This window comes from Eretmochelys imbricata, chromosome 4 (assembly GCF_965152235.1).
Source record: "Eretmochelys imbricata isolate rEreImb1 chromosome 4, rEreImb1.hap1, whole genome shotgun sequence".
Lineage (NCBI taxonomy): Eukaryota > Metazoa > Chordata > Testudines > Cheloniidae > Eretmochelys > Eretmochelys imbricata.
Genome location: NC_135575.1, coordinates 131,934,518 through 131,950,595, shown reverse-complemented (window position 1 = coordinate 131,950,595; position 16,078 = coordinate 131,934,518). Strand labels below are relative to the sequence as shown.

The 16,078-nt window shown below is 43.3% G+C and overlaps 1 protein-coding gene across 3 annotated transcripts in view; it reads left to right on the top strand.

The window, feature by feature from the left end:
- The first annotated feature begins 8,743 nt into the window (after nucleotides 1-8,743).
- The window catches only part of KRCC1 (lysine rich coiled-coil 1), a 44,355-nt gene continuing 37,020 nt past the window's right edge, over nucleotides 8,744-16,078 (top strand). For all 3 annotated transcript variants that reach the window (XR_013346032.1, XR_013346031.1, XM_077816008.1), the window contains exon 1: nucleotides 8,744-8,888. Coding sequence is in view for 1 of the 3 variants with exons in the window: in XM_077816008.1 (XP_077672134.1) it covers nucleotides 8,744-8,888 (145 nt within the window). In the remaining 2 variants the exon portion in view is untranslated. The remainder of the gene's footprint in view (nucleotides 8,889-16,078) is intronic.

Here is a 16,078-nt window from a genome sequence, read left to right as displayed (position 1 = left end):
ATTTCAGACCTAAAGGTTGCAATATTAGAACAAAAAGACTTCAAAAACAGACTCCAACGAGAGACTGCTGAATTGGAATTAATTTGCAGACTGAATACAATTAACTTAGGCTTGAATAGAGACTGGGAGTGGATGTGTCATTACACAAAGTAAAACTATTTCCCCATGTTTATTTCCCCCACCGCTCCTCTGACATTCCTGTTAACTGCTGGAAATGGCCCACCTTGATTATCACTACAAAAGGTTTTCTCTCCCCCCTCGCCCCTGCTCTCCTGCTGGTAATAGTTCATCTTAAGTGATCACTCTCCTTACAGTGTGTACGATAACACCCATTTTTTCATGTTCTGTGTGTATATAAATCTCCTCACTGTATTTTCCACTGAATGCATTCGATGAAGTGAGCTGTAGCTCACGAAAGCTTATGCTCAAATAAATTGGCTAGTCTCTAAGGTGCCACTAGTACTCCTTTTCTTTCTGCGAATACAGACTAACACGGCTGCTACTCTGAAGAAAGGCACAGAGAGATGACGTGGTTAATTCCTTTGAGTGACCAGATGTCCCGATTTTATAGGGACAGTCCCGATTTTTGGGTCTTTTTCTTATCTAGGCTCCTATTACCCCCACCCCCGTCCCGATTTTTCACATTTGCTGTCTGGTCACCCTACCGCTGAGTGACCCCCAGCCACTTGAGGATGAACTCTGTCTAACTAGGGTTGTATGAGCCAGGGAGAGAGAGCGTATGTACACACCCCTGCCATCTTCTGGACAATCCCAGAACTGCTCAGTTGTGCATCATAGGCTCAGGCCCAAGTCTAGAGACCTGCATGTGCCCAGTGTTCCTATTCTGCATTGACATGTGAGTGTATCCATCTCCAAGTAGTTCTTGGGGAGGTTCCTGTGGTGATCTGGATTTGTGTGAGGGACCTGCCAAAACCACTCAACTCCCCACCACACTCCTAACCTCTGCTTACAGTAGAAATCCTGCCCTTGGGAAGCAATGAATGGAAACAATTCTTTAACAGACAAAAATCACTTTATTTCTCATATTTTTTAATATGGTATCAACACATCAATAAAACTTGGGGTTTTATCAGTAACTATCTACCTGAGGCAGTAGGGCACACAAGAGCTTGGCTGGATTGAAAAATAAATAACTTCCCTTTGGAATGCAGACAGGAGCTGCTACATGAAGGACCCACTTACTAGCTAGGGAGTTATGAAGATCTCTGCTGGACAGTGCAGGGCACTTCTTGTGTCATCCCACCATCTTGTGCACCTATGAAAGGACCGGGCACAATATGACCCTTCTGTTTTGCAATTGCAATGCATAATATGGGGGCCTTTGTCTGCTAGTGCCCCCTTGTAGCAGGATAGAGACCTACTGTGACACTCTATTCCTTGGGGGACTGCTCTGTAACCCCCATATTCCTCATTTATATATAACTGTGATCTTGCATATAAAGCATGCCATGTAAAGTATCAGGAAAGATTAGGATCTGCTGAAAGTCACTGTTCTATCTAAATATGTATATCATTAGTGCATATGAAGTTATGAAATTGTGTTGTATGGTTGGGTGACTGGGCAACAAAATGGCAGATGAAATTCAATGTTGATAAATGCAAAGTAATGCACATTGGAAAACATAATCCCAACTATCCATATAAAATGATGGGGTCTAAATTAGCTATTACCACTCAAGAAAGAGATCTTGGAGTCATTGTGGATAGTTCTCTGAAAACATCCACTCAATGTATAGCGGCAATCAAAAAAGCGAACAAAATGTTGGGAATCATTATGAAAGGGATAGACAATAACACAGAAAATATTATATTGCCTCTACATAAATCCATGGTACACCCACATCTTGAATACTGTGTGTAGTTCTGGTCGTCCCATCTCAAAAAAGATATATTGGAATTGGAAAAGATTGAGAAAAGGGCAACAAAAATGGTTAGGGATATGGAACGGCTTCCATATGAGGAGAGATTAATAAGCCTGGGACTTTTCAGCTTGGAAAAGAGACAACTAAGGGGGGATATGATCGAAGTCTATAAAAGCATGACTGGTGTGGAGAAAGTAAATAAGGAAGTGTTATTTACTCCTTCTCAGAACATAAGAACTAAGGATCACCAAATGAAATTAATGGGCAGCAGGTTTAAAACAAACAAAAGGAAGTATTTTTTCACATAACGCACAGTCAACCTGTGGAACTCTTTGCCAGAAGACGTTGTGAAGGCTGTGTTGCGGAGGCTGGGGGGGATTTGGGGTCTAAAAGCCAGTCAGGCAGCTCAATCTGGAGCTGGTGACCCAGGAAGCAGGACATACCTGGGAGCTCTCAGGAGGGACCAGAGTCGAGCCAGTATCGAGACGGTAAGCGAAGGGAGCCACAGCACCCATTGGAGGAGACAAGGACCAAAAGCCTGAAGGCGACATCCTCCAGAGTCCGGAAGCAGCCAGATGGGAGGTGAACTGGAGCACAAAGTGACCCAGGGAAGCTGACAGGAAGCTGCACATCACACGGACACAGGTGAGCAGCTGAGTCAGCCTCACAGGGCCATGGGTTGGAATCCGGTGGAGAAAGGCAGGCCTGGGCTCCCCTGCTCCCACCCAAACGGCAGCCACAAGGCGGGACTGCCACCACCTTGAACTAGTGCCACTAGGCGGGACTGACGCCTCCTTGGACTACCACTACTAGGCATAACGGCCACTGTAGTGAACTGTGACCACTAGGCAGGAGAACCCTGCAGCACCCCCAATCACACTTCTATTCATGTTCTTATACCATGCCCATCACTGTGGTTTCAGAGGGCCTGGGAGAAACACAAGTTTGTAGTAACTGAGCCACATTTTGCTTTCACTTAAGACACATGCAACCCCTCTGACTCCATTTCAAAAGCATCCTCTACTTGGTCACTGCATGATTTATTATATCAATCAGTAATAAACTACAATATTCATTAACACATGAAAAAGAGTGACTCGGGAACCAAGCAAGGACTTGCCAGGATTTACAGAAAGCATAAGACCTGATCCTGTGTGAAACTGAACATCCTCCATTCCCATTGCAGTTAATGGAGATAAAGACAGAAAACCCCCTCACTTTAGGATTCCTTGAAAGTTTTTCTCTCCCTCTCTAGAAGTGCTGTAAAAGTTCTTTAGAAATTGTACTGGGTCATCTACTTCAGACATACTGATAAAAGCCCAAATGAGGTGGGAAGCCTACTGTGATTACTCAGGTTCACTAACAGCTTGTGTAAGAGCTACTGCCAAGTTACTATTATAACATACAAAAAGATACTGGAGATTTTTTAAGTAACAGTAAACAATTTACTTACCTAGTCAAACCATACAGCTACCTGCCTGGCTCCAAGTGCCTTAGCCACATGCTTCTGCTAATAATGCTCACTACGATTCCGCCCCCAACAACACTGTGGGTAACTTTGGTTCCTACTCCAAAGTTCCTAATATCGTTACATCTTCCTTTATTTTTAAATAAAAACATACAATTTAACTGAACTTCAACTTTTTTACTTAAATATATCAATTTAATTTAGCATCCATAACTCTACTCTGAATCCTTAAAGAGTCTAGAACAATTAGTCTCTTTATCTAGCAGGTTTTCCTATCACTCTGCATTTAGAGATAATAGTATCAGTGTGTTTCCTCCCCCCCCTTTTTTTTCTTCTTCCTGAATTTGATCTGACCACTTGAGACTCAGAGATTCAGTAAACTGGTCTGGCATTGCTTGCATTTCTGAGTTGGATGTTGACACAGTTTCTATTTGTTCCATGTTTCCATTCCCTTTCTGCACGTTTCTTTTATTTCTTTTAGTGCTCATCAAATCCTTTCTGTTTTTCCTACAGAGATCTCCTTCCTTTGTCTCAACAAGATAAGATCTTGGAGCAGTGTGTTGGTCTGTCACCTTTGCTGGTTTCCATGCTCCTTTATGCCAAATACAAACAGTCTCTGGATTTTCCACTGGTGATAAAGGCTTTGCACCTTTATCAAAGAAATAGCTTTGCTTGTCTCAATTTTAGGCTAGTTTGTGTGTCTCCTTGAATCCGCTTAGGTTGCAACAACTATGATGAAGTCTGCAATCTGGCTTTTAGACATCTTCTCATGAGGAGTTGGGCAGATGATAACATATCTCCCATCAGTGTATTCCGATAGTCCAACAGGCTAAAATAGGCATCTGTGTTATCCAAACTAGATTTTTTAAGACTCCTTTTAAAGAGAACCCAGTGTAGCTGTTATTGGGTTAAAGCTTTCGCAGAGCACAGATAATCTAGAGTTTTGTGATCAGTGAACACCTGAACTGGGTGGCTGGCTCCTTCAAGATAATGCCTCCAGGTCTCAAAAGCCACTTTGACGGCAAGTAGCTCCTTGTCTGAAATTTCATAATTGTACTTGGCAGGAGTGAGCTTGCGGGAATATGCACAGGGATGAACTTCTTTGTTGAGGCCCTGATTTTGGGACCGCACTACCCTAATGGCGATGGTGGAAGTATTGGTTTCCAGGATAAACAGCTGACTTGGGTCAGGATGCGTGAGGATGGGCATGAAGGCGAACCCTGCCTTTAGATGAGTGAAGGCTTCTTGGGCTTCTTGTGTCCAAGAGACCTGGGTGGGTTTTCCCACAGAGAAGTTATAAGGGCCAGGATTTGGGGGTAGTCTCGTATACAGAGTTTATAGAAATTCGCAAACCCAATGAAGCGCTGAATTTCCCAACTGCTTCATGGTGTTGCCCACTTTCAAACCGCTTCTACCTTCTGCAGATTCATAAAGACTCCCTCGGCAGAGAGAATGTAACCTAAGAATTTCCACAGTGGGCTGACTGTAGATGCATTTCTCCAGCTTAGCACAGAGACTTTGTTGGCAGAGCCTTTTTGGACCTCGTGCGCATGCTGGTTGTGCATAGGCTGGTCTTCAGAGTAAATTTGGATGTCACCTAAGCAGGCAACCAGATAGTGGTCTATCATATCTCAAAAGACATCTTTAATTACATGCTGAAAGGTCATGGGTGCATTAGTAAGTCCTAAGGCATCATAAGATATTTTAAGTGTCCCTATTGAGTGCAAAAAGCAGTTTTCTATTCATCCCCTGACCAGATTCTGATTAGGCTGAATGCCCTTCTGAGGTCTAACTTGGTAAATATCCAGGCTGCTCTTACCTGATCCAGGAACTCTGGGATCAGGGTAGAGAGTATGAGTTCCACACGGTGATCTTGTTTAGAACACAATAGTCCACACAGAGTCTTAGGGAGCCATCTTTCTTTTTTACAGGGGATGTAGTCTCATGGATGTAGTCCTTAAGGGTGGCTCATTTGGGTTCTGATATGGAATATATTCCGCCAAACAGAATTGTTGCCCAGACTGTAAGTTGATCAGGCAGTCATATTCCCAGTGAGGGACAGTGTGTCCATGTTTCACCTTTTGAATACATCTGAAAACTCTTGGTATTTTGTTGGGGGTGCGATAGCTGACCCTAGTAGCAAGGAGGCCTGCTCTGTTGCCCAGGCATTTCTCCCTATTTCCAAAGCCTGGGCAAGGCTACTGTGACTATATTTCCAAATTATACACATAAAGCATATAAAATAGAAGAAAAGGGTAAAAGAGGAAGTGACTTCTAGAGTTGGAATTCCAGTTCTGTGGGAAATTCTAACATTTCGAAAATGATTTTGTTCCACTTCAAACTGATCTCCTCAAAACTGTGGTCTTTTTCCACTCCTGCCTCCGATGCTCGGGACCTCTCACCCTCAACACAGTGTCTACTAGAGTGTTTGTACCGCCACCTGTGGCACCATTTCCTTGGTCACGGAAAGTAAACAGCAGTCTGTTAGCCTTTTTGGGTCCTCAGATAGCAAGCATGAATTCTGCATAGCTTTAGAAAGATCTGCTCTTGAGTTTGTGGGAGCAGCGAGATTTCTCTGCTGCTCATCAGAGGTTGCACAAGTTTACCACTCAGTGAACTGGTAGGCCATGATACTGTAGTACCACAATATATCATTAAAATTCCAATATTAATAATAAGATACCTATGTAAGATTCAGCTTTTCTGAAGCTTCAGATAGCTCTGACCTTATAACTGGGAAATTGTTTCCCATTCCAAAATGAAATGAAAGCAAATATTTCATATTTCCAGTGGAAAAAAAATAAAAAAAAAAAATCATTTCAGGTTGATTGAAACATTTTGCTTTGATAAAATCAAAATGTTTCATTCCAATTTCAACTTTTTCATTTTATATTACATACTATCATTTTTTTTACAAATGGACACAAAAAGTTATTTTGAAATGGAAAATCAGAAAACATTCCATTACAAAAAGGTTGAAATGGAAGATTTGAAATGCTTTATTTCAGTTTTTCTTTCTAAATGAACTCTTGGCAAAATCAACATGTTTCCATTGAAACATTTTGCTTTCAACTAACTGGCATGTTCTGATGGAAAATTTCCTCTATCTCTTGCCCTTATAACAATAAAACAAATAGCACTATCTGCTGTCCATAATTTCATGAACTACATGCTAGTAGCTCACCAACATAACAGCTGAATCCTCAATGTTTAAGTGGCTCATAGAATTTATAATTAACTTATAATTAATTATGGAATTTGATTCTCTAATTATGAGCGAACAAATGGCAAAGAATAATCTCAGGGGCCTCATTACAACAGCCCTGAGACTCTTTGAATCTCACGGAGGCAACATGTCCTAGAGCAGGGGTTCTCAAAATGATGGTCGTGACTCTTATGCCGTCATCAGCCTCCACCCCCAATCCCCACTTTGCCTCCAGCTTTTATAATAGTGTTAAAAATTTTTAAATGTGTTTTTAATTTATAGGGAGGGTTTACCCTTAGAGGTTTGCTGTCTGAAAGAGGTCACCAACGCAAAAGTTTGACAACCACTGTCCTAGAGGAAAGCGGACAGGCTGGGAGTGAGGAATCCAAATCTGTATCCAGATCCACATTTGAGGTTAAAAGAAAAGGAGTACTTGTGGCACCTTAGAGACTAACCAATTTATTTGAGCATGAGCTTTCGTGAGCTCCAGCTCACTTCATCGGATGCATACCGTGGAAACTGCAGCAGACTTTATATACACAGAGAATATGAAACAATACCTCCTCCCACCCCACTGTCCTGCTGGTAATAGCTTATCTAAAGTGATCATCAAGTTGGGCCATTTCCAGCACAAATCCAGGTTTTCTCACCCTCCACCCCCCCACACAAATTCACTCTCCTGCTGGTGATAGCCCATCCAAAGTGACAACTCTCTACACAATGTGCATGATAATCAAGTTGGGCCATTTCCTGCACAAATCCAGGTTCTCTCACCCCCCTCCCAAAAACCACACACACAAACTCACTATCCTGCTGGTAATAGCTCATCCAAAGTGACCACTCTCCCTACAATGTGCATGATAATCAAGGTGGGCCATTTCCAGCACAAATCCAGGTTTTCTCACCCCCCCACCCCCATACACAAACTCACTCTCCTGCTTGAGCTATCACCAGCAGGAGAGTGAATTTGTGTGGAGGGGTGGAGGGTGAGAAAACCTGGATTTGTGCTGGAAATGGCCCAACTTGATGATCACTTTAGATAAGCTATTACCAGCAGGACAGTGGGGTGGGAGGAGGTATTGTTTCATATTCTCTGTGTGTATATAAAGTCTGCTGCAGTTTCCACGGTATGCATCCGATGAAGCGAGCTGGAGCTCACGAAAGCTCATGCTCAAATAAATTGGTTAGTCTCTAAGGTGCCACAAGTACTCCTTTTCTTTTTGCGAATACAGACTAACACAGCTGTTACTCTGAAACCTGACATTTGAGGTTGATCACCTACCTCTGTCAGGAACCCAGCCAAAACCCTTGACCTTTGTAGTGTTCAAAATCCAGACCCAAGCATAGGTCTCCATTTTGTAGGTCAGACCCATCTCTAGTACAGACCTCACCTTAAATATAATTTAATCTGAAGCAATTTTTAATTTCCTTCATCTTCCAGAATCCTCACTGCCGGACGAGCCTGATGGCCTGTTTCAGTCAGTGGCAATGCAACCCGGCATGCCGGTGGCACTCATGATATTTGCGCACTTGGGGTTTGCAATACTGCAGCTCTGGCATGCACCCATCTATCAAGAGGCAAGTTGGATGGAGAGTCCTGGGGGCCCTCCATGTCACCAAGAGAGGACCAAAGACCTCACAGAGCAGCCCGAGGCCACCTGTGATGCCCTGAGGCAGACCCCAGAGCTCCACAGCACGGTCTGCGACCACCCCTCTCCCGTCTGCCAGCACAGCCCGGATGCTGAAGGCGCTGCAGGGGCTGGGGGGACCCAGAGCGTGAGCTTGAGCCCAGTGGCCCGCAGGATGGCGCCGCTGCCTGGCACGCTGGGGCCTGCCGGCCCTGGGGCCAGAGTGCAGCCGGAGACGGGCTATCACGGCATGGCACCTGTAACTGCCATGTGCTCCAGGATTTAAGGAGGACTAGCCCTTTGAAGGGGACAGGGCGCTGGTTCAGGTGGCCTGGTCCCCCTTAAGGGGGCGGGGCGGGGCTGAGCGCTGGTTCAGGCGGCCCAGGCTCCCCTGGAGGGGCCCAGGCTCTGTTGAGGCGGGCGGATCCGGCTCCCGTTAAGCGGGCCGGGCGCGGGCGGAGGTTCGTTTTTTAAGGTGGCCTGGCGGGGAAGCCGCGCGAGCTCGAGGCCCCGCCCGCCGGCGGGTCTCTGGGCTTGGCGCAGGCGCGCTCGCTGTAAGATGGCCGGGCGGGGCGCCGCCATCCCTGCGCAGCTAGAGGGGAGCGCCCGCCCCACGGGCTCCCCCATGGCGGCGGCCCCCGTGGGGGGGGAGGCGGGGGGTAGGGACGGGGCCCCGCGCCCCGTGCCCAGTGTCCAGAGAGAAGGTGAGTGAGTGAGTGAGGGGCCGGGCGGGCGCCCCTCCCCCGCTCCCCACAGGGCGGGGCCGGAGCCTGGCGGGGAGCAGCCGGGCTAGGCAGAGCGGGGACGGGGAGCCGGGCCCGGGGCTGAGGCGTGGTGGGGCCCGGACGTGAGAAAGGGAGAGGGGGCGGGGTGTGGGGTTCACGGGGGGGCTGCACTGGGAGGGGGAAGAGGAGACGGGGAGGGGGCTCACTGGGAAGAGGGTGAGGAGGCAAGAGGGAGTGGGGGGCTGCAGGGGACCTGGGGGGGCTGCACTGGGGGAAGGAAGAGGAGACGGGGAGGGGGCTCACTGGGGAGGGGGTGGGGAGGCTCACTGGGGAGGGGGTGGAGGGGGAGCTGGGGGGGCTACACTTGGGGCAGTCTATGGGGCTGACGCTCCTGGATCCTGCAGTAATACCAGGAATAAGAGGAGTAATAATGAAGTGGTGGGGGTGCTGGGCTCGGGAAGGAGCTGGCAGAGGGCAGGGGAAAGGAGGAGGGATCAACACCCCTGCCCCAGCCTCCCCTTGAACATAAGAACAGCCGGACAGGGTCCCACCAATGGTCTCTCTGGCCGTCTCCTGTCTTCTGACAGCAGCTGGTTCCAGAGGCTTCAGAGGGAGTGAACCGAACCTGGCAGTGTACAGTGATCTGTCGTCCCCTATTGTCCACCCGGAGGCTAGGGACACCCAGCATATGGGGTTGTGTCCCTCGGACCATCTTAGCTAAAACCCATTCGTGGACCCATCTTCCATCAACTTATCTCAATCTTTTTTTTAATCCAGTTATAGTTCTGGCCTTCACAACATGCTGTGGTGATGAGTTCCACAGGTTCGCTGTGTGTTTTCTGAAGAAGTACTTCCTTATATTTGTTTTAAACGGGCTGCCTGTTAACTTGTGTTATGTGAAGGGGTAAATAACACTTCCCTATTCACTTTCTCCACACCGGTCATGATTTTATAGACCGCTATCATGTCCTCCCTTTAGTAGTCTCTTTTCTAAGCTGAACAGTCCCAGTCTTTTTAACCTCTCATATGGATGCTGTTCCATACCCCTCATCATTTTTGTTGCCCTCCTCTGTACTTCTTCCAATTCTAATATATCTCTTTTGAGATGGGATGACCAGAACGGCATGTAGTATTCAAGGTGTGGGCATAGCATGCATTTATTTAGTGGCATTATGATACATTGAACAGATGTTTTCAGACAACTATCTGCAGTGACTCCAAGATCTCTTTTGTGAGTGGTAACAGCTAATTTACACCCATCATTTTGTAAGGATAGTTGGGGTTATGTTTTCTAATGTGCATTACTTTGCATTCATCAACATTGATTTTCATCTGCCATTTTGTTGTCCAGTCACCCAGTTTAGTGAGATCCTTTTGTAACTCTTCAGTCTGTTTTGGACTCACCATCTTGAATAATTTTGTATCATGTGCAGAGTTTGCCACATCACTGTTTACCCCTTTTGCTGGATCATTTATGGATACGTTCAAGAGCACTGGTCCCAATACAGATCCTTGGAGGACCCCACTATTTACTCTCTCCACTGTGAAAACTGACTATTTATTGTTATCCTTTGTTTCCTATCTTTTAACCAGTTACTGATCCATGAGAGGAGCTTCCCTCTTATCCCATAACTATTTATTTTGCTTAAGAATCTTGTGAGCAGCCCTGTCAAAAGTTTTCTTAATGTCCAAGTATACTATATGCACTAGCTAACCCTTGTCCACTTGTTTGTTGACACCCATTATGAGAGGCATAATTTCCCTTTATAAAAGTTGTATTGACTCTTTCCCAACATATTGTGTTCATCTGTGTGTCTGATAATTCTGTTCTTTACTGTAGTTTCAACCAATTTGCCTGGTATTGAAATTAGGCTTACTGGCCTGTAATTGCCAGGATCACCTCTGCAGTTTGTTTTTTTTTTTAAATCAACATCACATTTGTATCCATTAGTCATCTAATACAGAGGCTGATTTAAGCAATGTTACCTGCTGCAGTTAGTGGTTCTGCAGTTTCATATTTGAGTTCCTTCAGAACTCTTGAGTGAATCCCATCTGATTCTGGTGACTTATTACTGTTTAATTTGCCAGTTTGTTCCAACACCTACTCTATTGATCTCTGAATCTGGGACAATTAATCAGATTTGTCACCTAAAATGAATGGCTCAGGTGTGGGAATCTCCCTCACATCCTCTGCAGTGAAGACCCATGCAAAGAACTCATTTGACTTGTCTTGTCCACAACAGCCTTGTCTTCCTGGAGGGCTCCTTCAGCACCTTGATTGTCCAGTGACCCCACTGATTGACAGGCTTCCTGCTTCTGATGTACTTTTCAAAAAAAAAAAAAAAAAAAGTTGCTGTTAGTTTTTGGGGTGGGAGAGGGGCGGGGTGGAAAGGGAGAGGGAAGGTAGGGAGTGTTGTGGGAAGGAAGAGGTGGCTGGGGGTGGGAGGTGTTGGGAGCGGTAGTGGGAGACGCTGGTGGGCAGTGTTAAAGGGAAGGTGTAGGGGTTGGAGGGAGGAAGAGGCTGGTTGGGGATGGGTGTAAAAGGGGACACGGGACAGCCATGGGAGTAGTAGCTGGAACTACTAAGCAGAGGCTGAAGGGCTGGGGGCTCTCAGACTCTCCTGTGGGGAGACAGTAACTACACCTAACAATGGTATACCAGGCCTCTTGGGCTGCGAGAATTTAAATGAGGGAGATTTCAGAAAATAATGCGTGAGATTTTAAATCTCAGTGAAACATGCACAGCAAAACCCTGTGTCACAGGAGAGAGAAATTTCAAACACCGCCTTGAAATCCATTCCTTTTAACCTGGGTGTCTCCCTCCCTCCCACGTGCGCAAGTCTTGGCAACGGGTGTGCTTTTTGGCTCTGGAGCATAGCGAACCTGTAGTGCAGCTAGTGTGTATGTAAATATATACCCTGTCAGGCCTGCCAAGTCTCATTCATTGGGGTAAGGGTGACTCTCTTCTCTGTGATGCATTTTAAGCCAGAGTTTGAAGTCTCCCCTTTGTGAGGCTGGATTTTGCTGTATGTTTCAGTGAGACATTTAAAATCTCACTCATTCAAATTCTCACAGTTCGAGACTCATATCTATATTTTATATACTTTTTGGTGATGCCTAATCTATCTTGCAGTGAGATCTACATACTGATCCTGATGCACCCTGTGCATTTGCCTCCCTGTAGACAATTTTCCCATACATGCTATGATATCCATTGCCACACATGGGGGTGAAAAAAAATCTTACTAAGATTAAGAAAATGGCAGGAATGTGGCAGTGCAGTTCCCCCTGTGAAATAAAATGTTTTCCACCCTGACAGTGTCTAAAAGCAAGTAGCATTAAAAACCTAAGAGAGAAACTAATAACAAACAAGATGTGAACAGGAGGCTGACTTGGATATGTTTTGCTGTAAGTGGAAAGATGCTGTCCTTTCTTGAAGCAGCACTGAAGAACAGGTATGCTATGGAAAGAGATCTAAATTACTTGACCTTGAGTTCTTAAAAATGACAGAAGGGAGACTACCTGCCAGGTGTAGAGAGTTCGTCAAGCAGTGCATGTCACTGTCCTAAATCTTCTGGAATTTTCTTTAAATCTCAACAACAAATATGAACCAAATTTTATACATCAGACCTGTGAAATAGAGTCCTGAACTTAATCTTGAGGTTGTGGCTCAGGGTGAAAACAGTAAGTGTAAAAAAAAACAAAAAAAACTTCACCTCCTCTTATCATGTGATCGTGGAGAGAGTCTCCTGTAGAGAGCATCATGTGTGGTAAAATGTAGCTAATCACACATAACTTACTACCTCATCTTGCCAGAAGTTCAGTAGCAGAGATAGTAAATAAGCCTGCCATCTTAGAATTCATTTATGTATTTATCTACAAAATACTTGGTAGGACACTGAATACTACAAATTAAAATGGAATTAAGTTAGTGGTCTATAATTGTTTTATTGTTATTTCTGAAACTTGTATTCGTGATTAAATTAACAATGGATCACCCCATTGCTAGTGCAAATTAGTACAGGTCTGCTGCAATGATGAACAGAAATAATAGTGACAAAATGATTCCTTATGAGTAACAGAACTGCTTAAAGTATGGGTGATAAACTGACACTAAGCCTTTTTTAACAATCAAATTCTTGAAGATGAAGTAAGTTTGGGAAAAGTGGTACAAAGTCTTGTTTTCTCACATTTTTAGATTTTTTGGTAACCACACAACTTCAATTGAAACTTGGCATTTTATAAACTCATTAACACCAAAGCTCTCAGGGTGAAACTGTTGTCTTGAAGGTAGTCCTCATTTGCAATAGCCTTCTGCACCAGCTACTGTAAGAAGTATTTTTAAATTGCTAGCGGTTACTTCTCTGGTGAAAGAGAACTCATTCATATGAACTAGGGAGTAGAGTGTTTAAGGGCCCTCAATTCACTAATGTCCCTTTAAGATGTTAATTTTGCAAACAATACATTCTCACACCATTAAAATATCTCTGTTAGCTGGTAACAATAAGAACTAGATTCATGACGTACATAACTATCTGTTCTTGTCAGCATATATAGTAGGGGCTGCTAGTTATGTGTTTGGACATGAACTAGCCTGAAGGGCGAATGTTAATAGTAGAGCTGTGAAGCGATGAAAAAAATCATACAGTTAAATAATAATAGAATACCATTTATTTCAATATTTTTGGATGTTTTCTACATGTTCAAATATATTTTAATTAACACAAAATACAAAGTGTACAGTGTTCACTTTATATTTTTGATTACAAATATTTGCACTGTAAAAAAACAAAAGAAATAGTGTATTTCAATTCACCTAATGCAAGTACTGTAGTGCAGTCTCTTTACCATGAAAGTTGAACTTACAAATATAGAATTATATACAAAAAAACTGCATTCAAAAATAAAACAGTGTAAAATTTTACAGCCTGCAAGTCCACTCTGTCCTACTTCTTCAGCCAATCACTCAGACAAACAAGTTTGTCTACTTTTGCAGGAGATAATGCTGCTTGCTTCTTGTTTACAATGTCCCTTGAAAGTGAGAACAGGCGTTCGCATGGCACTGTTGTAGCCAGCATCGCAAGAGATTTACATGCCACATGCACTAAAAGAGTCATATGTCCCTTCATGCTTCAACCACCATTCCAGGGGACATGTGTCCATGCTGATGATGGGATCTGCTCAATAACATCGAAAGCAATGTGGACCAACGCATGTTCATTTTAATTATCTGAGTCAGATACCACCAGCATAAGGTTAATTTTCTTTTTTGGTGGTTTGGGTTCTGTAGTTTCCACATCAGAGTGTTGCTCTTTTAAGAATTCTGAAAGCATGCTCCACACCTTGTCCCTCTCAGATTTTGGAAGACACTTAGGATTCTTAAACCTTGGATCGAAAGCTGTAGCTATCTTTAGAAATCACACATTGGTACCTTCTTTGTGTTTTGTCAAATCTGCAGTGAAATTGTTCTTAAAATGAACAACATGTGCCAAGACTGCTATAACATAAAATATATGGCAGAATGCAGGTAAAACAGAGCAGAGCACATACAATTCTCCCCCAAGGAGTTCAATCACAAATTTAATAAACCGCATTTATTTTTTTAACAAGCATCATCAACATGAAAGCATGTCCTCTGGAATGGTGGCTGAAGCATGAAGGGGCATACAAATGTTTAGCATATCTGGCACATAAATACCTTGCAATGCCGGCTACAAAAGTGCCATGCAAATGCTGTTCTCACTTTCTAGTGACATTGTAAATAAGAAGAGGGCAGCATTATCGCCTGTAAATGTAAACAAACTTGTTTCTTAGCGATTGGCTGAACAAGAAGTAGGACTGAGTGGACTTGTAGGCTCTGAAGTTTTACACTGTATTGGTTTTTTTGAGTGCAGTTATGTAACAAAAATCTACATTTCTAAATTGCACTTTCACAACAAAGAGATTGCACTACAGTACTTGTGTGAGGTGAATTGAAAAATACTAATTTGTTGTTTTCACAGTGCAAATATTTAGAATAAAAAATAATATACACTTTGATTTCAATTACAACACAATACATTATATATGAAAATGTAGAAAAATCCAAAATATTTATTAAATTTCAATTGGTATTCTATTGCTTATCAGTGCAATTAAAACTGAGATTAATTGTGATTAATTTTTTTAATCACAATTTTTTTGGGTTAATTGCATGAGTTAACTGTGATTAATCGACAGCCCTAATTAATAGCTATGTCAAAGTAAATGTATACAACTGTATGTATGAATGTCACTTGTGATGACACAATTTATTTGTATAGGAAAAGGGTTCTTCATGTGTATTTTATTTTATTTATTTATTTTTAAATTAACAGCAGTTGTTAGCTTTGGGGACCTATTCTGGCATCTATCCTTGCACAGCCTAAGCCTGAGGTCTTTCATGGCATTTTAAGGTTCCAGACCATACTGTTAGTTGCTAATTAAACAAAACATAATGAACTCTAAACAGCTTACCATTTCTGGGATCACAACCATGACCCCTGTACAGAGAGAGAATGTGTGACTTACGTCAGTATATTAATGTCTTTGCTCTGAACAATTCATCTCCCCTCCTTCCACCAAAACATGTAATGGGCATAAAATGAGAGCTATTACACAGTGTTTTACAAGCCAATCTTCAAGGAGCACTGAGTATAATGCTAGTGAATACAATATCAATCATCTTACAGGAATTCTTACATGCCAGAAGAGCAGAAAACTATCTAACAACATGCACATTGACTTTCATCTTTGTTAAATGTTTGATATGAACAGGAGATACTCCATGTTTGTTTTTCTAGTATTGTCATACCTTCTTAGGATATGAGAACCACAAAGCAAAATGGTTCTGCCATCCAAAGAAAATAAAGTGACACTTTCAGCAAGAGAAGTAACATGGTCTATTATCCTGCAATTTTTTAAACACTGATCTGTGCTGTTGATTCTTTAAACCTGTTTTGGGCAGCCTCATGTGCAATGCTAGGATATAACATTTAGAGTTCATTGTTCCTTTAAGAAGTTAATTTTTGCTGGGACGAACCATGCTATATGTCCCATTTACCAGAAACTGCATAACTACTTGCTAGGCAGATGTCCAAGAGACTTTGCGTGATTCCTGTGATCCTGAGCAGTGTGTTACAGTGGAAGTG